Source organism: Empidonax traillii, unplaced genomic scaffold (assembly GCF_003031625.1).
Source record: "Empidonax traillii isolate 1590-97213 ecotype Southwest subspecies unplaced genomic scaffold, ASM303162v1 scaffold993:size324958, whole genome shotgun sequence".
Taxonomy (NCBI): Eukaryota; Metazoa; Chordata; class Aves; order Passeriformes; family Tyrannidae; genus Empidonax; species Empidonax traillii.
Genome location: NW_020956186.1, coordinates 177,912 through 203,614, shown reverse-complemented (window position 1 = coordinate 203,614; position 25,703 = coordinate 177,912). Strand labels below are relative to the sequence as shown.

General features: G+C 55.7%; 2 protein-coding genes and 1 long non-coding RNA gene across 6 annotated transcripts; 2 read left to right on the top strand and 1 right to left on the bottom strand.

The window, feature by feature from the left end:
* Positions 1-343: 343 nt before the first annotated feature.
* Positions 344-24,108, top strand: ASB10 (ankyrin repeat and SOCS box containing 10). Of its 4 annotated transcripts, none has more exons than XM_027903808.1 (5): positions 344-766; positions 3,735-4,002; positions 4,529-5,033; positions 6,295-6,408; positions 24,043-24,108. In XM_027903808.1, exons 1-5 carry the CDS (start codon positions 466-468, stop codon positions 24,082-24,084), a joined length of 1,230 nt encoding a protein of 409 aa, XP_027759609.1. In that variant the 5' UTR covers positions 344-465; the 3' UTR covers positions 24,085-24,108. The 4 variants fall into 4 exon arrangements, with proteins under 4 accessions (XP_027759609.1, XP_027759610.1, XP_027759607.1 ...); XM_027903809.1 differs by lacking the exon at positions 24,043-24,108 and adding an exon at positions 9,367-10,176; XM_027903806.1 differs by lacking the exon at positions 24,043-24,108 and adding an exon at positions 6,661-7,166.
* LOC114068004 lies at positions 14,624-15,980 on the bottom strand. Its single transcript, XR_003573502.1, has 3 exons — positions 15,782-15,980; positions 15,517-15,654; positions 14,624-14,703 (listed from the first exon to the last, which is right to left on the bottom strand). It is a non-coding gene; the product is annotated as an uncharacterized LOC114068004 (long non-coding RNA).
* On the top strand, positions 17,517-24,773 carry GBX1 (gastrulation brain homeobox 1). Its single transcript, XM_027903811.1, is given in 3 exon segments — positions 17,517-17,631; positions 17,634-18,296; positions 24,043-24,773. Coding segments are annotated over 3 exon segments (1,302 nt in total). The 3' UTR covers positions 24,567-24,773.
* The last annotated feature ends 930 nt before the right edge of the window (positions 24,774-25,703 follow it).

The following is a 25,703-nucleotide window of genomic DNA, read 5'->3' as shown; positions in this document are numbered from 1 at the left end:
GCCTTTTTGTCCCTTTGGAGTTGTGTCAGGGAAGGACTCTGTCCTCAGTCCCTTATGGCTTCCGACAGTGTGTCTGCTCCAGATCTTTTCCATGCTCGCTCTCTGTGGCTGCCCCCCCTCATCTGTTCCTTTCTTGGGGTAGCACAGAGCGGAGCAGGGACTTTGCAGAGCAAACGAGCACGTAGGCAGTGATTCCAGGCTGCCTGCTACCTAATCTGTGCCTACTCTGTGCTGGTAATTGCACCCAGCAGCTGAAAATAAGCTTTTGGAAGAAGGGGAGGTGGTGATGAGGAGCTGCCAAGCTGGACTATTTATACTGGGTGAGTCAGGCCTGTGCCTGAGTCCAGCCAGATGCCGGAGAGCTGGAACCCAGGAACAACCTGCAAAGGTCAAACCCTTTGACAAAGGCTCTTTGCTGCAGCAGCTTGTTTACTGTGCGGCTCAGACTCGTCCAGTTTGTCCCCCATGACGGACTGCACCTTCCCCCTCAGCTCTGCCACACAACACTTGCTGCAGCCAGATCACTGGAAGCTTCCTCCCCATGTAAGGTCCCAGTGCCACCGCAGTGAGCACAGCCTGAGCCTGGATGGCCAGGGCTGCCAGTACAGCCGCCTGGAGCCACTGGAGTGCCGGGATCTGCTGGTCCAGAACGCGCTCTTCACTGGAGACCTGGACATGGTGCAGAAGTTCTTCACCAAGAGCGCAGCCATCAACCTCATCATTGAGACCAGGGGTGATGTGCTGCGCTGGACTAGCAGGAAACGTGGTGGGTGTGTGGGGCTGGGACATGGGGAACAGAAAGTGCCGGGGATGGGGCCCAGAGAAAGGGCATGTGGAAGAGGTATTTGGGAAGAATGGCTTTTGGATGAGGAAGGAGGATTCCAAGACTATAGAACAAATGGTAGCAGGTTTGTTGAAGGTGACCAATGGCAGACTTACAAGGAAATGGTGAGAACAGGGCCCTTGGAAGGGCTTCTGGAGGAGCACATCATCAGGATTGTCTGGTTAGAGACTGCTGGGATAGATGGGAAATGTGTGAGGTGGAGAGAGTGCATGTGTGAGAAGGGATCACAGAGCTATTCTGTTCCGTGAGATGGATTTCACAAGGGGAGCAGAAATCCAGTCTGGCAGAAAGATGGTGGAAGCAAGCTTGTCTTGAGGGACAGAAGGTAGGACCTGATCGTGCTTGGTGTTTTGTCCCATCTATACACCTCACTGAACCTTGCCCAGGCACATCTTGTGGCTACCACACAGGCTTCCACGTTCTCTGGTCCCTTTTGCTTCCATCCTCACTGATTTCATCTGTTAGTTAGAGAAGGTGAAGTCTGCAGAGACAGAATGAGCTGGAGACTGTCAGTATACAACTCTCTCATTTATTTTCATTACTGAGAAGGGTAAAGTTCCCTGTCTTACACTCTGCTCTGGTCCCCTGGTAACTTTTGCTTGGTAGCCTATTGGGGTCACTTAACTTGTGTTTAGCTGCATGATCTTAGTTCCATAACACAAAATTAAACTGAACACTTAGTAGCCTTCCATGCAGTTTGATGTGTTCTCTAGAACACACATTGTGAACAAAACACGCAATAAGTTAGCAATGCACGCTGTTCAGTGGGCAGGGTGGATGTGTGCAGCCAAGTGGGGCCAGAGGAAAACTCCATCTCAGGTGGCATGCCAGCAGTGAGCAACCCCGAGTGGGGGGAGTGTCTGAGGATGGAAAGGGAACACTGAAGTCATGCAGGGGCTCTCTGCAAGGCTGGATATCAAGAAAAAAAAGGAAATTACCTTCAATATTTCTAATCCTTGTGACTATTTCTACCTCTCCTTTGGCTTTGATTATAAAGAGCTGTCCCTGTGGCTTGTTTAAAAACCTGACTAGTGCCAAGAGCTCAGGTGGAACTGGCAGATGGGTGTGCAGCGCTGGAGATGGGCATGGAGCAGAGGGGTGGGCGAAGGCAAGGAGTCATGTGTGGAACAGAAGGGTGGGGGAAGGCATGGAGATGTGCACAGAGCAGAGGACTGATGGGGTCGTGCTGTTGTGATCTGGGCAGCACTGGATGACAATAGGCTGGTTGAGTATGAGACAACTTCCCTCTCTGCTGTCCCCATTTCCACCCTTCAGGTCCCCCTGCCCTGCCTGGGGGCTTTCCCTTCACAGTGGGGCACTGCAGAGGTACTGCAGTGTGAATGGAAAGCCTTTATCAGCCTCTTGGCCTGTGTTTGGTCACAAGGTTTCCCAGAATAGAGCAGCTGACACCTGAGCTGTGCCCAACCTGTGCCAAAGAGGCGTGTGACATGTGCCCCCTCCCTGTGGAGCACCCTGGGCAGGCAGGCAGCCCCTCGGCCGGAGCACAGGGTACTGGTGGGGCTGTGCCCATAGGCTCAGAGTGTGGCTGGGGTGCACCAGCAGGTCCTGCCCTGGTCTCTAAGAAGGGTTGGGGTGCCTGTCATGGGCAGCATCACAGGCAGAGGAGATGAGAGCTGGGAGCCCATCCGCACGCGGCAGGTGGCTGGCCCTGCCCAGCTGTACTGGGAGGCCCTGTTGACTGGGGATCGGGAGATTGTGGCCGAGATCCTCAGCAACCCTCAGAACAACCTGAGCCCCAGTGCCGTGTTTGACACCAGTGACATGGAAGAGTGGAAGAACTACCGGTTCAACCCCCGTGGGCTGAGTATGTGGGGGCAGTGGGGCACAGCCTGTGGCGTGAGCTGTGGGACGTTGCTGTTGCTGGAGCTGTTGTGTTACAGGAGCCGCTTGGGTTACGGAGGAGTGCAAAGGGAAGTGAGAGCACGGGGATGTGGTCAGGTTCTCCTGTGCATCTTGTGAGAGAGTGCGTGTGCGTCTGGAAGGATGAGGTGCATCCAGGAAACCTGGCCCCTCTCACAGAAGTTGTGCAAGGGCTTGGGAACTGCTCGGGTTCCCCACGGGGCTATGGGGAGTCAATCTCTGTGACCAGTCCTGCAGCCAAGCTCTGTGTGCCTGTGCTCTGTGTGTGCACTGGGCTGCTGGGTCCTGTTGTTGTGCCGGACAAGGGATGGTCACAGCCCTGTGTTGGGTCCTCCAGATGGTTCAGCTTAAACCTGGACCTGGGAAACACAGTTGACCACATGCTGATTCTGTAAGAAGGAGCTGAGAGGATGTAGTGTTGAACATGCTGTGCGGTCTGGGCAGTGTCCTCCAGCCCAGCCTGGGTGGGCAGCCAGAAGTCTGAGTTAAGGAGCCCTCATCTGCTGGCTGTTTTCCATTTCAGTGATGGTTCCAGCTGGGTCAGCATCTTTGAGAGCTGATGCATTTCAGCCCCTTGCTCTCCTGGGCCCCAGATGTCCATCTCTGCTGGATCTTACTGTTTGCACGCTGATCAGGGCTCAGCTGAATCTTGTGTGCACGGCAGCTGGCTCTTTTACTGCCTGGTTCCTTGTGCTTGTGGTACTTCATGCACGGTGTTCATCCCAGCCACCTCACTGCCTTCAGCCCCAACGGTGCCCTAGGCCCTTCTTCCACTGTGCTTTTGACAACAGAAACCCCACGTGCCCACCTGGGCAGCAGGTGAGGAGCACACTGCCTGGTCTCTGGCTGGCCACTCCAACTACAGGGGCCTCGCAGGGAATGGACTTGCAGTCCCTTGAGGAGAAACCCAAGTCTCTCAGAGGGGACATACATCAGGTACCTTGTGGGAAAGGGCAGGTCTTTGTGCACTGTGGCTGGATGTGGCTCCCTGACCTCTCTTTCCTTGCAGGACTGTGGTCTCTGACCTACGAGCAGGAGCTCACCACACCCCTGCACATCACAGCCAGCCGGGGCTACACCGACTGCCTGCGGCTCCTGCTGCTCCGGGGCGCTGCCGTCGACTTTGCCCCGGGGGGCAAGACTGCCCTGCACGAGGCTTGTGCAGCTGCCAGCACCGACTGCGTGCGCCTGCTGCTCAGCTCCGGAGCTGACCCCGAGGCTGTCTCTGAGGATGGCTACAGACCCCTGCACCTCTGCAAGAGCCCAGACTCCATTGAGTGAGTTCTGCCCCGGGGGCACAGCTGGCCCCCCTCCCCATCGAGCCTCATCCCCTGTAGGAGGGGCCCCTCCTCGTCCCCGCTGGTGGGTGCAGCTGAAGGAGATGGCCTTGGTGCCTGTTCCTGAGCCACAATCACCTCTGAGGTCAAACAGGTGACTGCAAGCTCAAGTCCTCAGGTGACACAGCTGAGTCAGGTGCTGTTTCTCTGTCTGTCCACCAGCACTGCAGAGCCGACGGTCACACTGTGTCACTCAGGGCATTCCCACACAGATCCAGTGGGCAGATGAGCAGATGCCAGGTGGCACAACTCTTTGAGAGGTCTGTGCAGGAGTTAGCTTGGATTAGGCAACAGTATCTCTGCTCACCGGTCATCGTGGCTTAAAACTACTGCTCCAGGGCATGAGGAGCAGGGATTTTTCACTCTTGGGACAAGTGAAAGCTGTGGGATGGTACAGATGTGGGGGCTGGGAGGTAGGCTGGGAGATGGAGATAGGTAGGTCACCAGGTCACCTTGGCCCACACAGGTGTGTCCGGCAGCTGCTGCAGCATGGTGCCAGTGCCAACAGTCGGACGGAGGAGGAGAATGACACAGCCCTGCACGTGGCAGCACGGCATGGCCTGGCAGAGCACGTCCAGCTGCTTCTGTGCCACAAGGCAGAGCTGGAGGCAAAGAATGAGGAGGGACAAACACCACTGAACGCTGCCTGTGCTCAGCGCCATCAACCCCAGGACACGGACCGCTACTACCGGGTGTGCCAGCTACTGGTGGAGAGCGGTGCCAGCATCAACGCTGCCGATCGGGACAGGCAGCACCCGCTTCACCTGGCCTGCAAGAATGCCAACGCTCAAATTGCAGAGCTACTGCTGGCCCGGGGTGCAAATGTCAATGTCATGAACTACGGCGGCAACACAGCCCTGCACAATATCCTGCAAGTAGCTGCTTACAAACTGGAGCATCGCCCAGAGCTCGTGGTGCGAGCCCTGCTCAACCACGGAGCTGTCCGCATCTGGCCGGGCTCCCTCCTCAAGGTGCGGAGTGTGGTGGGAGGGGAAGGCTGTGAACAGCAGGGCCCCAGTGTGAGCAAGGGTCACAGCAGGGTTCATTCCGTGGCAGCCTCCTTGCTGTCTTGCTCACTCTGCCCAGAGACTGGGGAGAGAGAACTGGCATTTCTGGTATGGGAATCCCTGATGGGTTCTCTTGTAGGACTCTCCTGCTTCTGTCTGCTAAGCTGTGTGAAGAGTACTCACCCAGTTTTCATAATCACTTGCTCTGGAAAGTGTTGGTCTTCTTCCTTTGGAGGTGTCTCCTCTCAGGGGCACACCCTCCAGCTCCCGCTGTCTCTGCAAGACATCAGCAGACAAAGGGTTAATTTCCTGTCTTAATTCCTGAGCAGTGCAATAATTACCCAGCCCGGAGATCAGCAGATTGCTCTCCCCTTTGGGAAAATACAGGAAAATCAACAATTAACACTAATTAATCTCCTATTAACGCCAGATAATGAGGATCACTGGTACAGCCAGAATAGACTCTGACAGCTACTGCTGGCCAGGGCCATGGGGAGAGGGAGCCTGGAGCCAGGGGGATCTGCCTCTGTGCGACTGTGCCTGGGTGGGCTGTGCTCTGAAGGCTGCGCTGCTGTGAGATACACAGAATCAGTGTGTCACCTGTACCGACATGGGCCACACCAGAGACACATTGTACAAGCAAGTGTGATGTCTTCTGCGGCTCTGCACAGCCTCTGGCATGGGCACAACACTGCTTAGGACATGAGGACAGGATGTCTCTGCAGCACAGTGCCAGACAGGCACAATCCTGTATTCTTGAGACCCAAGTGCATTCCTCAACAGAGGCACACAGCACCATGGTCTGGCTGCTCGTAAAACCGGTGTCAGTTCCTGATCCAGAACGGCTCGTGCTTCAACTACCTAAACATGAGTAAAGAGCCTGGTGCACAGCAGAGCATTGGTGCTTATGAGCTAATTGCAGCAGCGAGGCCGATTGAGATCATCATCCCAGCCGCATGCGCTGGTCTCTGTGTCTGAGGAGAGGCAGTGGGGACCCAGTTGTGCTGAAGGCAGCTGTGCTGTGCATGTTGGGTGTTGGCTCAATCACCCTCTTCGCAGGAGGAACACTGGAGCTTCGCACCTGCTTTCCTCTCCTGGGTCAGCATGAGGACAGGACGTGAGTTCCCCAGATCTGCCCCATCTGGGTTTGAGCAGCATTCTAGGAGGTGACGGGGGGGCCTGCAGGACCTTGCCTGATGGTATTCACCTGCTCTCTCCCCGGCAGGTGCTGCGGTACTGCCACACCTGCCCACGCATCATCGAAGCCCTGGTGAACAGCTACACCCACGTGCGTGTCTCCGAGGACTGGGTGCAAGCAGTTCCAGAGGAGGTGGTACAGGTGAGGGAACAAAAGCCTACTGTTGGCTGGAGAACACATGTCCAGGCTCTGGAGGTGGGGGGGCAGGGTCAGCTGGGGCTGCTGCAGGTGGGCAAGGCTGAGGCTGGGCAGGAAACTGCAGGACACAGGGATGGCACTGTTGGGGACAGGGAGGATCCACAGTAGTGAGTAAGGCAAATGGGTGTCTGGTTCTACCCCTGCTACCAGGGTGATATCTTGAATTTTACCTGTGTTCCTCTCTTCTCTCTGTAGAAATACTCACGTTTCTACCAGTCTCTCTTCTCCCTGGAGCACAGACCTCGCTCCTTGCAGCACCTGGCTCGCTGCACCCTCAGGACCCTCCTGGAGGGCCGTCTGCTTCTGGTCCTTCCCCAGCTGCACCTGCCAAGTGCCCTGCACCAGTTCCTGCTGCTCGGCTTCGAGGATGTTCTCTATTAAGGGCTGTAGTTCCAGTCTTGCTGTGCTTTTCTGTGGAGATGTTCCATCCCCTCTGATGCAGTCAGTGCCTTCCCAGCTATCCCCTTCCCCTCACCCCCTCCTGCCAGGCCACATCAGCCATCTGTGCCAAGCCTGTCACTGTGTCCCCTTCAGTCTTGTGCTCTGCCTCATGCACCTGTTTTGGAGCATTCTGTTTGTCCATACTACTCAGGACAGGCTCCACAATAAGAAAAGGAAGATGTGGGGATTAGGGCATTTTGTGGGACAAGGAGCAAGTACTCTGCATGGATCACAGGCTTGGTTGTAGGATATCAGTCTCTCTGTCCTTCTCTCCAGCACTGTCCCTATGCCTGTAAGCAGTAAAGCATGCTCAGGCACTAAAATAATATCACCTGAAGGAGAGGGAAGGGTTGCATTCAATGGTTTGCTTTATTTTGCAGTTGTTAACTTACAGCTGTTAGGCTCACAGGCATTCCTTGGGTCTTGCTGGCTGCTTTTGCCAGTTCTGAGGATGCTCTGCACTGGGTGATGAGGACAGCTCCAGTGGGAAGAGGAGAACCCACAGGGTTTGGCTTCTGCAAACACAGGGGCACAGGGAGCCCCTGCACAAGAAGGCTGGTCAGCTTCTGGCACGTCCCAGTCCTCCTTGGATGAAGGTGTTAGGGCCCAGACGGGCACCTGCTGCAATGAAGGACCTGTGTGAAGCTGCAGGTGCATTTCCAGGGCTCTTCTCAGAGCCACCAGGTCTGCAGGTGGGGCACCCCAGTGTGCATGGGAGGGCTCAGGTCAGAGGGCTGAGAGAGGGACGGGCCACTCCTGGGCACAGATCTTCACAGACTGAATTTTGTCTGTGTTCTCACTAAAACTGAAAGGGCATGAGTTCATTGTGTGTAAAGGTACCACTGGATAACTTCAAGGAATGTGAGGGTGGTAGGAAAAGGGGAGAACCTTTTACAGAGGGACCAAGGCAACGGTGGGGGAAAAAAACCCAAACCAATTCCAACCAACCCACGAGAAAAGCTCTAGCACTTTTTCCAAGCTGAAACAAGCAGAAAGCTTCGAGCTAAGAACAAATGCTCTACGTTTAACTCAGTTACGCTAATTCATTAGCAATTGATTTTCAAACACATTTGCAAGAAGAGATTTAAAAATGTTCAGTGTTCCAGAGCACATTCTGGCAATTTAACAGGCTCTGCTATTTTCTCTGATGTGGGAATGGGAAATTCCTAGTGCAGCATCAGATGTACTTGCTTGGACAGTTTTGCCAGGGAAAAATGTAACCATCCTGAGTGGGAAGGCTGTGGCCCCCAGCGAGGACAGTGAGCGTGAGGCATTGTTAGCACAGGTGCATGTGGTTCTGATGTGTTTTTACCAGCTGCTACAGGCACAGGCAGCTGCTGGTTTTGCTGGGAATGTGTCTTAGGCAAAGGCTACTGCTCCTGCTTCAGCATCCAGCTGGGTTTGTCATGGCAAGAGGCACCCTTGAGACTGCTGGAGAGGTGCGTGTCCATCGCTGCATTCTCAGTGTAACCATCTGAGTGATGTGCTCCGGGGGAAAAGTCATCCCAGTTCTAGACAGAAGCTTCCATCCCAGCCCAGCTGCAGCACCTGGATCCTGCTCTGACCCTCCCTGTGAAGCCAAAGCACTGCCCATCCCTGGTACCCTCTTCTGGGAGATCAACAGCATCAGCACCTGTTTGACTCTTACTTGATCTTTCCTGTTCCTCGGGAAAGAGCGTGACAGGCCATAACAGGGAGCAGACTAGTAAATCACAATGGTACTTACAGAAGGACAACAGAGAAAGCAAGTAGAGAAAAGCTCTTCCCCAGCATGTCCATCCCCACCCTACACTTGTAATCTGCATTGTAGGTACTTTTGAGTCAAAAAGGCAGCTTTGTATTTATTGGTTGGGGAGAGATTTATTTTTTTTCTGCCATAAATGTCAACAGTCACTTTTTGGACCTGTGTACATTTGAGCATTCTGATGTCCTTGTGGGAAGGAGAGCAGAATAGCACAGTGTGTTGATCACCTCCTTTTATTTATCTTTCTACTGTTACCATTGTGTTTCATTTGACGCCCTTTAACTCTTGCTTTCTAAGAATATATGGGCAGCTATTGTCTGTTCCTCTTCATCATATTATTCAGAACTATAGAGATGCCTGCTCTTTCTCTCCTTACTTAGGCTGGAATTCCATTCAGCTGTGCTGTTGCTGTGTGGAAGCTGTCACCCAGCCCTTACTATGCACACAGGCTCTCCCTGGGCCCTTACTGGTCCCAGTGCATCCTTTGGAGATGAAGGGAGGACAGCTGTGCACAGCACTCAAAAGGGGGTTGTGCTGATTGTCTAAGGGTTCTGTTGTGGATGTGAGATCCACACAAATGCTCAGGAACCTTGGATTCGTATTTGACATCACTGGACCATTTGCACAGCCCTGGAGGGAGACCTGGGCAGAAATGCCCTGAATTCAGTGTTTTCTGTGCTCAGGTGGCACATGTCACAACCTCTAATGTTTTTCAGACTCATTACTATCCAGGATGCTGTCCTTGATTTAAAGTGAAGCCCCATTCTTCTTTCCTGTATGTTGCACCTTATACTTGGAGGCACAAATCAGCCAGTTCATGTACCTGGTGTTTCCAGCAACCAAGATCAGATTGTCTTGAGCAAGTGCCACCTATGACTTTTACTATCCCAACAATTCATTTTCATCCACTCCTGTAATTTTGTCAGCAACTGTTCTTTATTTCTCACTGATTGCTAACAACATATAACACTGATTTGTGAAGACAATAGAGCTAGAAATACACCTTTCAAATGGCTGTGTAGGATAAGTCTTCTCAGTCACCCAGTTCTTTTGGATCTCTTAATGCTGAGCCCACTGACTGCAGCATACAGCTAATTTTTCATAGTAGAATGTTCTGCAGAACTGACTTACAGGAATCTAAGCATACCCCATCTCTCATTAGCTGTATCAAACTTGGAAGCTTACAAAAAAGTTACATAAAATCATTTGAAAATATCCTTTTTGAGTTAGATTAAATTGGGTTCTAGTTTTGTCTAATTTACCCAGGATGTCCTTTGGTTGCTTGTCTGTGATTGGCTAGAGATATATGTTGAACTAACTGCTCTGTAGTTTCCTGGATATCCATATGAACACATTTAAATACTGACAAGACATTGGATTTTTTCCCCCTAATAATCCCAAGTTCCCCAGTGTGCCATGATTTGTTATAAAGAAAAAAAAATAAATGGTTCAGTGAATTCATTAGCCAGTTAAATATTCTTGGATGTAAGCTCTTCTCCTGCACATTACAAAAATTGTTACTTACACAGTTTAGCATCTTCCTTAATTACTGATGGAATAGAAAGTATTTCATTACCACTGTAAAATATGAATATTACACATTGTTGTTTCAAATGCAGAGCAGAAATATTCACTGAATTCTTGGTTTTCGTTATGCAGAATGTGTGTAGCACACAGACACCTGGGGCTGGGGCCCAGCACCTGCAGGTCTCTGCCTTCTCTGCTGCTGGGGCATCCTGCTTCAGGGCTGAGGTGTCAGAAAGCTTGAGAAGTCGGAGAGGTTCAGGGGAACACCGTGGATGGGTGACGGGCTGCAGGGACTCCTGGCAGCAGGAGCTGCAGAGGGATCGGGGTTGGGCACACCGTGGTTGCTCCTTGGAGCCCTGCATGCAAGGGTGGGCCCCTGTTCTCCAGTACCAGCTTCCCAGAGTGGGAGAGGCTCGGATCCCACTCCCATGGAGAACCGAGGGACCCTCCATCACTTCCTGCCACCCACTGCTGGACCCTGCTGTGCCTTGCCAAACCTCCCTGCAGCGTCCATTCAGTGCTGCCAGGCTTTCTGAGTGGCACTCGGAGGTGAAATTAGATCCAGTGGCTGGAAATTGAAGCTGGGCAAACACAGAAATTAGAATTAGAAATGAAACACATTTCTAATAGCAAGTGCAATTAATCTTCTAGTTAATTGCATCTTAAAACAGCTTGTCATGGTGGATGTGGATTTCTCATCTCTAGTTTTTTTTAAATCACTGTATGCTTTGCCCTAGCCCAGACCAGGGTTCATCCTGCACAGTGGTCAGCCCAGCCCCAAAGAGATCAGGCTGATTAATTACAGATCTATGAACCACAGTCTTGTCACTCCTCTGCACTGTGCTGCCACAGGCTGCTGTCACTGCTGGGACTGCTTTTGGCCCCAGAATAATGAGCTCCAGTTTCCCTTCCCAATGCTCCTCATTCCATTGACACCTCATTGATAACTCTGACTTCCCCTTAGCTTCCTTCATTTTGGCCCCCCTGGTTCTGTCAGCTTTGAGCTCTGAATCTGTTGCCTGCCCTGCTTTCCGAGAAAGACATTCTGGAATAAATGGTGATGCTGCGTTTATAATCTTACTTAAATATTTGCTCTTACTCCATTTCTCTCATGAGCTTTAGCTTTGAGATCTCAGCCGTTTGGCAGGGCTGTTGGTGTTTCACCCTGTGGGATGGTTGATGGTTGGGGGTTCCAAAGGACCCCAGGGCTGGATGTGACACTCAAAGGCAAACCCTGTCCTCTCCCCAGCACACAAACACCTCAGGGGCTGCCCCACGACTCTGGCTGGGATCCCTCATGAGGAAGCACCAGGTGCCCTGACTCGGGGCAGTAGGAACCTCGGTGTTCTTTGCAGGCTGTGACCCCCTGACAGCAACACTGCCCTCTGAATCAGCCCTGTGCAGAGCTCTTCTGGGCTCACACTGGGGGTTTGCTTGGCCCCACAGCAGTTCTCCAAGTGCCGAGGGCTTCTGGTCCTTCCCCCCTGGGAGCATGACTCCAAATGCTTCCTCCACTTCTGTTTCCATCCAGAAGTGCTGCAGCAGATGCTGATGCTCCTAAGGTGAGCACAGGGACATGCTCTGCAGGTGAACCCCAGGGGCACAGACCCCTTTTGCACACAGGTGCTCTCTGGGTTGTCCGTCCCTGCCCTCTGCAGCTGCTTGTCATGAGCGAGTGGTTCAGGTCACTTTAGGAATTATCAGCAAAGGTATCGGCAAAAGCAGGCGTGATATAACTTTGTAGTGGGAGCAGAGGACATCAAAAATGCTCAGAAGACAAGGAAATGCCCAACAAAAAGTGCCTCGAGGACCTGGAGCTGGAGAAACTTGAGTGGTGACAAAATAACAATATCTAACCACAGAAAAATTATCTGAGCACCTCTCCTGTGAGGAAAGGCTGAGGGAGCTGGAACTCTTCTGCCTGGAGAAGAGAAAACTCCGGGGGATCTCATCAGTGTGGATAAGTGCCTGAAGGGAAGGTACGAAGACAATAGAGCCAGGTTGTTTCCAGTGGTGCCGGTGACTGGACCATGTTCCCAGCTGAAGACAGCACTATTCATGTGCCAGCCTGTGTTGTGCATGGTGCTGCATAACCCATTTTGCTCCAAGTCCTTCATCCTGCACTCTGAAAATACCAGGTTTACTTAGAGGCTCTTTAGTTCTGTCAGAGCTATGAGACATGTCCGTATAGTGACCTGCAGATGATGGATGTCTTCTGAACAAAAGGATCCAGAGCACTCCACTCACGGAATTGCTGGGGCAGAGCAGTGCACTAGGAGAGAGCTGCTTCCAGGCTAAACGTGCAAGAGGTACTAGCCCTGTGCCTTAGCGGCCCCATAAATTATCTGAAGAGTTTGGCTAACATTGCTTTCCCAGAGCAGGGTCCAAACCCAGGACTGAGGGAGAGCTTGGCTCTCCTAAGCAGAATAATCCTTTAAGAGATGTGTCAAAGGATCCTACCTTGTCCAGGACTATAGAAACAAAAATTTCTTCTCTGAGATCTAGTCAACTGCAAACCCATCCACCTGGGACTGCTCTTGCTACTGCTAATGAAGATGCTGGGTTCTTACTGCTCCAGCTATGGCTCTGCCGGGTCTGCTTCTGAAATACATTCCCCAGGAGAGAGTGTGGATTTTTGTAGCCACTGCAGATGACTGTGACAGGTTTTGCTGTCGGGAGCTGAAGGCAGAAGCACATAGGGCAGCTCTGCACTCAAGGAAAGCCTGTGGGACCATGTTTGCAGAGACCAGCTGGGACCTCCTGGGTGCTCCTTGCACGTGAGCTCTTGCCCACCCCAAGCTGTGTGTGGTTGCAGAGTTTGATGGACCGTGTCATGGGCACATCCAACAGCAGAGTCTGTGCCTGGCAGGAGCCCAGCTTCAGTCAAACAGCATCATGGCCATAGCCAGACTAACCTCTAGATTTCCCATACTTGAGTAAATAATTTTGCAACGTTAGCCTTGCTTTTAATATGTTTAGCAGCTATACTACAGGAATGCCTAGAGGCTGTGACTAGATTTAGTCCTGTTGTGCTAGATTCCGTGCAGAGATTGTAAGTGGAGCAGGTAGAGGCATAAAGTTAAGGCTGCATAGCAGTTTCCATTAGAAAGACCTGCTTTCATTTGCCAGTCAGTCATTACACTTTAACTGTAGCAGTTGCAGTTGCCATGCTCTGTGTCTGTCTCAGAACTTTTCCCATTACAGATACAGCAAAAATTAATTGGCCTCTACCTGGCCAACAGCCGGTGCACCAGGAATACATTCTAAACTCCTCACCTCAGAGGGGAGAGCTGGCCCAGATGGTTCTTTTTCTGCCCAGTAGCCTAGGATCAACTTTTCCCAAATTACCAGCCTCTGAGGATCCCCCTTGTGTGTTCCAAGCAAGGACATTTTTAGAGGCTGATGGCTTTCTCCTAAGAAGCTGCTGCCTTTGCTGAGAAGATTGCAGTTAGGGCAGATCCACTGTGCTGGCCAGACAGGTCATGCATGGTCTTCAGCACAGACACTGTGTCCCAAGGGTCAAGTGTTGAGCAGGACACTTTCCAGTCTTGCCTACTGACTCCAGAAAAACAGGCAAATGGACTCATCCATGATCATGTGTCTGCAGCAAGGAATGGCAAAGAGGAGGAGGAGGAGGAAAAAGCTTCAGCAGTTTTAATGCAGAAACCAGAGAAGAGGAATTGAAAGCAAAGGCAGATTTAGGACAGAGGGGCAACTCAGGCAGTGGCATGATGGAGGATGAGATGGGCCAGGCTGGTCTGTGATTGCCGAAGGTGCTGCTGACAGAGACTGGACTTGAATTTGGGTCCCAGCCTGGTGAGACTCAGAACTAAGCTGAGGCTGAAAAACACAAGCCATGACCCAGCAACTCCAAAACAGGAGAGAGTAGGTGTACCTGTGAGACTCTTTCTTAGCTTAATGTCTGATAATGTACCCACTGAGGTCCTGAGAGGTCTCTGTCAACAGCTGAGAGTGCAATGAGATCAGGGCTTTACAAATTGCCCCCACAATTAATATTTCTGCTGTACCTGGTATGTTGGACGGTGTATATTTAGGCACATTAAGGGAACACACTGGCTCTTTGCAAGGGAGGAATGGAGCCTGATAAACCAGAAGTGGAGGACTTCCTGCAAGGAAGGTATGTGGAGAGGGAGAGATGTTCAGGGAGAAAACTGAGCAGTGGAGGTCTGAGCCTCAAGTGGAAGCCATGGAAACTGCATTTCATAGACAGCAAGAAGCTATGGAAGATTAGACAGAAGTTACAGAAACTGGGAAAGCCTCTGGAGGCCCAAGTAATAAAAACAATGTCATGTGCAACCTGGACCCTCATTCTGTGTTGGCTCACCCTGCGAGGGCAGTGGGTGTGAGAGCCCTGTCGTGTTCCATGTATGCACTGGGATACAGCAGCAAACCTTGCCTTTATTTTGCAACTTTTTAATTTTTTTTCTGCAGTCCTTCAAATTTTCCTTATCTGAATCTTGGCTTCATGATTTGGCATGAGTTTCTACCCTTCTTTACTACGAAGTCTGATGAGACAAAGTAAACCAGAGTGGAGTAAGTTGTCGGACCCTGAGTACATTCAGCCCTCACAGGGGTTCAGCCCTCTGGGATCAGGGCTTACTGAAATGATGCATCTGTCTGTCATCAGAGTTGCTCTGGTCACCTTCCTCGAGTCCTGTGGACTTCAAGCCCTTGTGGCCTGACTTCCCACCCCTCTGGAAGGAGTCTTTCCTTGCTGCTCCCAGCATGGAACAGAGATTCAATGTTTGAAGGGAGACAGGGGCTGCAGGTAATGCAAGTGTATGATGAGGTAAGCACAAGCTCAGTCTTGGAGACATAAGTAGGGACTTACTGGGTGCCAGCTATTGATGTGTAGAGGTCAGTAAAGAGCTTGTGCTCTGGGCTTCAGACAGGACCTACTGCCGTGGGCACAGACCACCATACTCCATCGTGGGGGATGCATGTCATCCCACCTCATTCAGTTTCCCAGCAAGGTCACAGAGTAGAGCAGTTTCCTGTTCCTCTCAAATATCTTGCTAACCTATGTGAGGGTGTGAGGTGTGGGTTGAAGGTTACGTAGGAAAGATTCATTGAACAAGTGATCAAATTTCCATTGCTCGGGAGTCAGGAAGCTGCTTGCACAGCCTGGATTTGGGCCTCTTTAGGTGCAGTCATGAGATCCAGTAACACATGGCTATTCTTTCCCTTTCTCCATGGTGTAGTGATAGCAGGGAATGGACCAAAACTGTGTGCATGAAGATGACTCCAACACAAAGGTCCCTTTCCCACAGACATGCCAGGAGAGCTGGGCCAAGGACAGACAGAATATGGATGCTGACCTGCAGACCTGAACCGTGTCCCTTGTGTCACAACTGATCCCTGTGGTGGGATCCATCCAAATGCTTGTCTCTGCCAGCCTCCTTCCCAGTCTGGAATCTGGGCCCTCATCCTGGACTAGGGACTGACTGGTTAATGACCTGCAAACATAGGCATCTCTATCTCTCTCAGTGATCCAAGCGTGGGAGGTGTCTGCATCAGTGGTGCCAGGGATTCAGTGGGCCTCAGTTTTAGGATTTGGTATTGGAGTTTGGATGATTATTTTACCATTGACTTTTCCACATCTGTTTCCCTGGCTGGAGGCAGGGCAGTTCTCACGGCAGAGGGATATTTCCTTGGAACTGCAAGGATATGCCACAGAGAAAGGCACAAAAGACATGAAAGAAAAAGGAGGCTTTGTGATGTCATAGCTGGGCCCTGGGGAGTCAGATTGTGCCCGTTCAGTGGAGGAAGGCTGAGTACCTGGTGGACCCACTTTGCCTAACTTACATGCTCCACAAAGGATCCAAGTGTCCAGCTCAGTGGCTGGGTTGTCATGTCCCACACAAAACACACGCTTCAAGGCTGCAGCAAAGTGGTGTTCCAGACCTCTTCAGGGACAGAGCAGAAGGTGGTGGTTTAGAAATCCATGTGTTCACACAGATATCAATGCACCAGGGAGCCTGGGTAGCTAAGCAGCCAGAGGTACTGCATCCCCAGTCAAAGGGGGAGCGCAGGCAGGAAAACACAGGGGGCCTGAAAAGAGGAATACCCCTAGGTGAGAGATGGAGGTCTGGCGTGTCACTGTGCCACTGAAAATACAGTCTGAGCGAGCACAGACATGACTTCAGCTGTGGCATTTCTCAGCTTCCAAGTGCTTTATGTGGCAATCCCGACGCTCTTTTAAAGTAGGGCTTTAGTTTGCCTGATGCTCAGCATATTGCAGGCCCGGTGAGCAGCTCCCTGTGGACAGGAGCACAACCCAAATTTTGAGCTGAGGGGAGAAGTCCTCTGTTTTAGTGTGGAGACTCCCCACAAGGGGCAGGCGATGTTCCCCGAACGCAGAGAGAGCAGCGGAGCCGCGGAGCTCTCGCCGCAGCTCGGGAGCTTTCGGCTCACGCGGGTCTCGTTTGCTCTGCAGACGGAGCGATGCGCACCAGGGCCACCGGCCGCAACCCGGGGGAAGCGTGTGGCACTCGGAGTGCGGTGGTACGAGCCCCGGGCTCTGTGCTGCTCAGCGGGTGCCGGGGGAGAGCCGGGACATCCGCCCCCGGCCCCGCTCCGCCGGGGCTCCGCGCCGCATGCCCGCTCCTGCCCGCCGTGCCGAGCACCGGGACCACCCCGCGGTGCGCGGCGCCGGGGCCTCGGGAGAGCAGCAAGGGGGGACGGGAGAACCTCTCTCGGATTTCAACCCCCTCCGTTCCCACCGTGACCCGAGTGCGTCTGCGGGCGGTCCTGCGGTACCGCCGGCCCCGCGGCGCCCGAGCCCGCCGGTCTCACGGAGACCCCGCTCCGAGCCCACGGAGGCTCCTGGGCAGGGAAAGGGGCAGTCCCGGCTCTGCTCGGGGCGGCCCCCGCCGCATCCTGTTCAGCGGCGGGCGGTCTGCGGGCACGGCACGGCACGGCACTGCCCCAGCGCGACGGGGCCGGTGCCCGGCCAGGACCGGTCGGTCGGGGCACTGGAACCCGCCTGTCGCCGCCGCCGCCGCCGCCCCCGGACCGCTGCCCTCGGGCTGATGCCACCGGGAGCGCCGACCCGGGCCGAGCCGAGCCGATTGCGGGGCCGGCTCGCCCCGTCCGTGGTTCCGGGGAGGGCCGTGCCGCTCGGCACGGCCCCGTCCCGTCCCCACAAAAGCACCCTTGTACTGGCCCCGTAATTGCTAATCATCAATCACCATTAATAACAGCTGATGAGGCGGGAGGGGGAGGCGCCTTCCCAGGGGCCGGCCGCGCCGGGGGAGCGGGGCGCTTTGCCCCGGCGGAGCGGGCGCTGAAAGAGGAACTCGACCGTGATGTGCGGAAGATGGATGAGAGCAGAGGGCGACACCCCCGCCCGCCTCCCCTCCCTCCTCCCCCCTCCCCTCGCCGGCCCGGCCCGGCCCCCCCGCGGCGGGGCGGGCGGGCGGCTCCGAGCGCGCCTCACTCCGCCGCGCCGAGACAGCGAGCGGGCGGGCGGGCGGCAGCTCTCGCCGGGCGCCGGAGCCCACGGGAGGCGGCGGGCGCGGGCCGGGGCCGCGGCGGCGGCGGCGGGGCCCGGGGGCGGCGGCGGGATCGCGGCGAGTTGGCGGCGGCCCGAGCTCGCCAGAAAGTTAGTGCCGGCTGAGCCGGCGGGGCCCGCTCGCCATGCAGAGACCCGGCGGCCAGGGGACCGCCTTCTCCATCGATTCGCTCATCGGGACGCCGCCGCCGCGCTCCGGGCACCTGCTCTACACCGGGTACCCCATGTTCATGCCGTACCGGCCGCTGGTGCTGCCGCAGGCGCTGTCCCACGCCCCGCTGCAGTCGGGGCTGCCGCCGCTGGCCCCGCTCGCCTCCTTCGCCGGCCGCCTCACCAACACCTTCTGCGCCAGCCTGGGCCAGGCCGTGCCCTCCATGGTGGCGCTCACCACCGCCCTGCCCAGCTTCTCCGAGCCCCCCGACGGCTTTTACCCGCCCCAGGAGCTGCCCCCGCCGCGCGCCACCCCCGACGCCGGCTGCCGGCGGGGCGCCGAGGGCCTGGAGGCGGAGGAGCTGCCCCCGGGCCGCGACAAGGGGCCACCCGAGCAGCCGCTGCACTTCCCGGACCCCTTCCCCGGCCTGGCAGGTAAGAGTGGCGCGGGCCCGCCTCGCCTGGCGGAGAGCAGCCAGCCCGCCTCGCCCAGACCCTCGCAGCCTCGAGGGGACCCTGACCGGGCTCTCCCCGCAGCGCCGGCGGCTCCTGGGGATGGGCGGCCCGGCGGGCCCCGAGCTCGCCAGGACGGGAGCCGCGGAGCAGCGGGCGCTGGGGGCCGGGGAGCACCGGGCAGGACGGCGGGGTCGCCACGGCCGCGGCTGCTGGACCTGCCCGCGACCTCGCTCCCTGTCCGTCCCGTCGGGCCCAGAGGACCGGGACTGTTCCCTGCCGTCCCGGGCCGGCTACGCAGCGCCCGCAGCTTTTGCGGACTCCGCTCGCCTCGGCCGGGCGATGAGGCAGGTGCGGAGGGAGCGCGGCCGGTCGGGGGACCGCCACGGCGGGCCGCCTGGCAGGATCAGCGTGGCGCGGCCCGGAGCCGGACGGCGGCGCGGAGCTCTCCGAGGTCCTGGCACCCGGCCCGGGGCGAGCGAGGCGGAAGGCGACGGGGCGCCGCAGGGCCCGGCCCGCAGGGCGGCCCGCAGCCCTCCCCGCCCGTCCCGATCCTGGTCCCGATCCCCGTTCGGGACTCGGTCCCGCTCGGCCTGGCGCGGGGCTGCCCCTTGCCCCCAGCACGATGCCGCGTTCGGGGCCGGTGCCTCCCGGCGTCGCCGTGCTGCGGCCACTGGCGCTCCGAGTCCCCCCGAGCCCGCCCCACGGGGGCGGTGGCGGGGCAGGTCCCCTCCGTTCCGGCCGCCGTGCCCGCTGCTGTGCCCGCCGCGTTGGCACAGGCTCAGCCCGACGTCGCGGGCAGGCTGCAGCGCTGCTCCCGGGACCCCCCGCTGCAGCCGAGGGCAGCTCCCATCGAGGTCCTCGCCTTTGTGCGCTGCGGCCGCTCCCCGAGTGCGCCTCCACCGGCCTCGGGGACTTGTTGCTCCGTATTTCTCAGACGGGTCCAGCGCTCGGCTCTTCCCCCTCAACTCCTCCAGCGTGGGGCGTGAGGGGTCCCTGCGGCGAGACCCTGCTTCTCCGGCGTGGCTTGTCCTGAGCTGTCTCCCCTGACCACTCCTGAGATCACCTTTGTCTCACAGGTTTCTTGGTATGGTTGCATGCTGCAAAGTCTCTGCTGCTTCTCGCACTGCTTGGCTGTTTGTTCTCCATCCTCCTTTTAGCTTCTCCTGGATAAGCCCAGGTATCTCCCTTGCCCTGCCTGGTTCCTCCCTCAGAAGAGCATTTTCCTCGCGCAGGTACTCCTTGAACCTCACCCCTCACATAGGACAATGGGGGCATTCTGCCTCCCCATTACCTTTGTGGGTTATTAGGGCATTGGTGCACATCTGGTGCTCCCCAGCCTCTGTGCTGCGTCAAAAACCCAATGCGATCTCATTTTTATTGTGAAAGTTTCCTCGAGGGCAGCGCTGCCCTGGCCAAAACCACCTGTCCATGCGACCTCATCTTCCCAGTCTGTGGGCAGATGAACTGCATTGTGCTTGAGCTCCCTCCGTGGCTCCTCTGTACCCGAGCCCAAGATGTTCCCTCCTCCCAAGAGACTCAGACAAACTGTCCCAGAGAGTGGCCACTTCTGAATCCGAGAAATCCTACCTCTAAGACTTCTTTGGTTGCAACTGGCTCACATGGAAAGGAAGATGTCTTGTTACCACTGTTCATTCCCTGCTGCCTCTGAGCACTGTGCTTGCTCCGGAGCCATGAAGGATGCTTGTCTTTCTGCATAGGCGTGTGCCCACTGTAGACCCAACTCTGAGGGCTGCTCTGCTCAGATCTGAGAGGATTTGTCTGGCCAAATGTGACTGCCTTCTCCTATACCTAATATTTCTCCTGACTGTACCAGAGGCGGACAGTGGAGTTTGTTTTACTAACCATCTCAGATGAAACCCAGGAGGATTGCTGTATTTTTCCAGTATTAGGGAAGCAAAAGATGATTTGTGTCAAAAGGAGTCATCAAAAACCATCTATAATGCAGTTTTTGCTCACATCCTGTCTGTGGCCCTGGCCAAAAGCAATTGTCCAGGGAAGAGCAAGAGAGCACAATTTGTGCAATGCTCAATTCTAAAATGATGCTTCCCTCATATCCAACCATCTGCACATCAGGGGCTTCTTGAGACAGGTGTTGTTTCTGTATATTTAGTAAACTTTGACCAGTTTGTCTTCTGTGACTTTATTTAATCTTCCCTGGAATCCACCAGAAAGGCAGGATAACCCTGGCATTAACCACATCCCAGGGCAAGGTGTTCCACAGATCTCTTATCTGTAGAAGAACCATGTGAAGAATAAATGCCTCCTTTGGTCTGTTTCACTGTCATCAACTGACTTCTACCCTGAAGTGACTGTTTCTGTCCCTGGGCTGCTAACGTATCTCCATCCTGCAGGTGTCTATGAACACAAGATTAGTTGCTTGCCAGATCAGCCAAAGGGGTCAATGCCCTATTTTAGGGCCTCTCTCTGCATCCCCTAGGTTTCAAACTTGCTTCCAGTTGTTACCACCCTTCTTGAGTGGGCAGAGATATGTAGGGAAACTGGTGATGAGAAGCAGCAAAGCTTGGAGTCTGGTTTGTTACTACAGCTGCAACAAAGAGCATTATCCCTGGGATAAGGGTATTTAACACCCAGCTCTCCACAGCTCTCCTGAGAGCAGGTTTGTTCCTGAGCTGTGCAGGTCTCCTCTGAGATCCAGGCAGTGATCTGAGACCCTTTCTTGGGTTGATGTAGGGACTGCACATTCAGTTGGGGACAGGAGAAGTTTCTGTTGTTTCCTTTTGTGCTTACCAACACAGGGCTCTTCTGGCTGTCACAACACCAATTCCTGATCCAGGTTTCCCTGATCCTGTTTGAACAGCTTTGTCACCTGCGACACCCAGCTCTCCTCACCATGCTTTCCACATCCATAATCACTGCACCACAGAATGGTTTGGGTTGGCAGGGGCCTTTAAAGGTCGTGGGCAGGGAAATCTTCAACTAGATCAGGTTGCTCAGAGCCTTGTCTGACCTGGCCTCGAATGTTGCTGAGGATGTGGCATCTGCCACTTGTCTGGGCAACCTGGGCCAGTGTTTCACCACATTCACTGTGAAATATTTCTTCTTTATATCTCATCTAAATCAACCCTCTTTGGGTGCAAAATCATCAAAACCCTTGTCCTATTGCAACAGGACCTGTTAAAAGCCTCTCTATGTCTTTCTTATAAGTCCCCTTTAAGTACCAAAAGGCTGCAATAAGGTCTCCCTGAAGCCTTCTCTCCCCCGAAGAGAACAACCCCAGCTCTCTCAGCCTGTCCTCACAGCAGAGGTGCTCCAGCCCTCAGAGCTCCTTTGGGCCCTCTTCAGTGTCTTTCCCAGGATCAGTGAACAGCTGGGACTTTGTGAAGAGCAAACCAGAGGGCAACTCTATTCTTCATCTACTGCTTCTCGTTGATTTTTCAGTCACGATGCTTTGCTTCATGACAATTTCATTTCCCTTTCAAAGGCCTTGAAAGTTTCAGTATACACCTCCTAAACTCTGTGTGGGATCCTCTGCCTCCATTCCTTCCTCGCTGGGGACATAGTAGGTGACTAACAAATCAATATACCAATTTTCTTTGTGAAAACATCTGGTTTAAACTCTGTCATCAAATAGTTCCAAATTCCTTACTGCAAACCCAGCCCTTTTATGTGACACAAATGCGAGAGTGCTAGAGACCGTTCAAAATTTGTGGGGTTTGGTTAAGAAGAGAGTATCCAGGCATAACACCTGTTTTACAAATTGTTATGTTGCAGTGGTAGCTCAGCTTTCTCCCAGTCTCCTGGGACACAGCCTGGGCTGACAGGAGCAGTCTGCCTCATCAACACTGTTTGCTGATGTGGCTGCTGGGGTGCCATCCTCCATCCCTGGGGAATTGCAGTGCCAGGGCAGGACCTATGAGAGCTCTTGGGGAAGACACTGATTTCCTCATAAGAGCTCTCTTACCTTGTCAGGCCCTGTGCTCCATGGGACAGAGATGGACACAGAATGAAAGCTCTCCTTTTCTTCAGCAAAGTGCTTGCAGCCAAAATGCAACTTTGCCACCTGCTCCTAATCCTCAGCCCAGCCAGCACAAATTCTCTGGGTCCTTATCCACTATGCACATGGGAGGTCTCTTCATCCCTGTCCCCAGCCTTCAGGAAGAAAGAGGTCACTGTCTGTCCTTCTGCAGCAGGACAGAGATCAAGGTGTTCTTCCCACTGTACAAAGCAGTAGGAACAGGGAAATGAATCCAGATCTCCAAAACTAGCCACCTGCTCTCAGGAAGCCACAGACTTGCTGCAGCACTGAAAGGGAAATGGGGGCTCTTGCACAGCCACCAGACTCCCAGCAATGTCTTCAGGGCTCAGGTAGTCTCTTGCAGTAGATGTTTGTGTGTTTGAACCCTACACTGTCAGGCTTCTGAGGGCTGTTCTGCCTTTCCCACTGAGATGAGGTGAAGTGGCCAGAGGTCCAGTGGCCTGGGTTGCATGTGCCAGTACCTGGACACTGCTTAGAATTTTGAAGATCTGCTGCTGCTTCTTCTGCATGTTGGCTCATATTGAGTGGGAGTGCTTCAGGGCTGGCTCCTTCCAGCGGTGATTCATGCTCTTGGGTCAGACTTGAAGAATTTTCTGGTCTCCTCTAGTCTCAGCATGACAGAAAAGCTTCCTCACCTCTTTGTGCATAGCTGTGGGTCCTCCCTTCATGACCCGTGTCTGTGACCGGGGACATCTTTTCCCTTTGTTTGAGCCCTTCTACCGTGGAAGTGACCACCTTCCAGGCTTCCTTCCTCCCCTGTCTCCCACTGTGTCCTCCCTTGCTCCATGGCTGTTTAATCGTTCAGTCAGCAGTTCGGGACAGAAGAAGCTTGCAAGGAGGAGATTCATACCCTTGTACTTTATCAGTATCCTTGCAGGCAGCATAGGAGAGGTGTCTGCAGTGGTCTAAGCACTGCATCCTGTCCAGTGACCTGGGCTGAGGTGCTGTCTCTTGTGTGATGTTGGCAGGCTTTGTCCTGCCCCTCTGCACATTGCTGGGGACAGCGGAGCCCTGAGCATCAGCTTTCTCAGCCCCTTGTTCCCTGGCTGTACAGGGAGCCACTGGTGGGTCCTGGTATTAGGGAGGGAGAGCCAGCAGTGGGAGACCCCATGTCCTGTAGAGCAAGAAGTTTGTTGGCTCTGGATGCTCTGGACAGTCCTTTAGCTCCTCTTGGCTGGCTTCTTGCTGAACAGCATCAGTGGTCTGGTGCAGTGAGAAAGGACAGGGAGGGCTGACCTGAGGGGCAAGGTACGGACGTTCTTTCCAATGCAGAGGTCCGGACAAGCCCTTGAAGGGTTGTGATGTGCTCTGCTGGACCAAGACCGTGGCGCTGCTATGGCTGGGCTGTGGGCTGGGGATGGGACAGCTGCTGGGGAGGTCAGACCTCAGGGTGCCCGCCGGGTCTGTGGATGCTGCCCCTCGGAGCCGGGCGGGCTGCGGGAAGCAGGGCATTGGGGTCCTGGACTGGAGCGGCTGGCGCTGGCCGCGACAGAGCCCGGTGCGGGGCTGCTGCTGGGGCTGGGACCACGGCTCCGGCCACCCCGGGGCTGCGGGACGCGGTGGTGGCGGGGTCCAGGGCTGCGGGAGGAGCTTCAGCCGCCCGCCGAGGGAGCGGGAGGAGGACTGCGGGGGGCTCTGGGCGAGGAGGGCCGGGGCGGGGCGGGGCGGGGGCCGCGCCGGCGGGCGCTGACGCTGTGTGTCCCGCAGACGGGAAGGCGTACAGCTCGGACGAGGAGAAGCTGGAGGTGAAGTCGGCGGCGACGCCGTGCAGCGAGCGGGAGGAGGAGAGCTCGGCGGGCGAGAGCGAGGAGGAGCCCTTCCTGGACGGGGCGGCCGCCGGCACCGCGCTGGGCGCCAAGGGCAAGGGCAAGGGCGGCCCCGCCGCCGAGCAGCCCCCGCCGGGCTCCGGGGCCGGGAAGAGCCGCCGGCGCCGCACGGCCTTCACCAGCGAGCAGCTGCTGGAGCTGGAGAAAGAATTCCACTGCAAGAAGTACCTGAGCCTGACGGAGCGCTCGCAGATCGCGCACGCCCTGAAGCTGAGCGAGGTGCAGGTGAAGATCTGGTTCCAGAACCGCCGCGCCAAATGGAAACGCATCAAGGCCGGCAACGTCAGCAACCGCTCGGGAGAGCCCGTCCGCAACCCCAAGATCGTGGTGCCCATCCCGGTGCACGTCAACCGCTTCGCCGTGCGCAGCCAGCACCAGCAGATCGAGCAGGGCGCCCGGCCTTGAGCCCAGCGGGGCTCCCGGACCCTGGGGCGGGCGGCGGGGGTGTCCCGGCGCCCGCTCCCACTCCTCTGTACATGTCCCTTATTTATTCCGTGTAAACTCTGTACATACGGCAGCGTGTCCCTCTGTCCGTGCCGCGGGGAGTGCGGCCGCCCCACCGCCGGGCCCCTCCACCCGCCGCGCCGGGCTGAGCCAGGCCGGGCTGGGCCGAGCCGGGCCGGGGCAGCGCTGCCTTGGGCGCTCGCCCATGTATAGCTGTGATTTCAATAAATTATTTTGTATGGAGCGAGGCCACGTTCTTCCTCGCTGCAGGGATGGGGGCCCGCGGCCCCGGTCCCATGGGGGCAGAGAAGGGAGGCGGAGAAGGGAGAGGGATGGGAACGGGGACATGGGCAGGGAAAGGAGCAGTGGCAGGGGCAGGAGCACGAGAGGGCGAGCGGCCGGGGAGGGCGGGAGGCTTCGGGGCTCACCCGTCCCTCGGCCGGTGTCGGTACCGGGGCCCACAGAGCCGGTGGCTCTGAGGGGAGCAGCGATGGCCTTGCGGGCTCCATCGCACCCGGTGCAGTGCCAGTACCGAGACACAGGAGGGGAAGGGGAGGGGAGGGACCGGAAAGCTCCCGTGGGCTTCTCCAGGTCCGCCCTCCCGCCGGCGGGGCAGCGGCCGGGGCTTGTACCGAGACTGGGCCGGGGCTGGGGCCGAGACTGGGTGGGGGGAGATGTGCAGTGCCCCAACAGGGCTGCAGCTCCTGCCCTGATCTGGGACAGCTGCCTCCCTGGTGCCCAGGCCCAGGGACGGGATGAAAGGGGCTTACACATCCAGGCCAGCCAGGGTGGAATTCTCTGCTCTTGAGAGCTATCACGTGAGATGCTGCTTCTGCTACCAACCATCTCAGACACCGAACCCGACCCCAAAACCCTGTGACACGGGGCACAGCTGCACATCGAGTCAACAGCACAAGGGCCGTGTGGTTCCACCACTTCCCGGGTGTCCAGCCGTGGGAGTCTTTGCCCTGGTTTGATGAACATCAGCGAGTCCAAGGGGCAAAGGAGCTCCTGCACCTGCGCTGTGATAGCAACACGCATTGCAATCCCACCAGATGTTCCTGGACAGGGAAAAGGCTCTCTCCAAGGTGCTGCTGG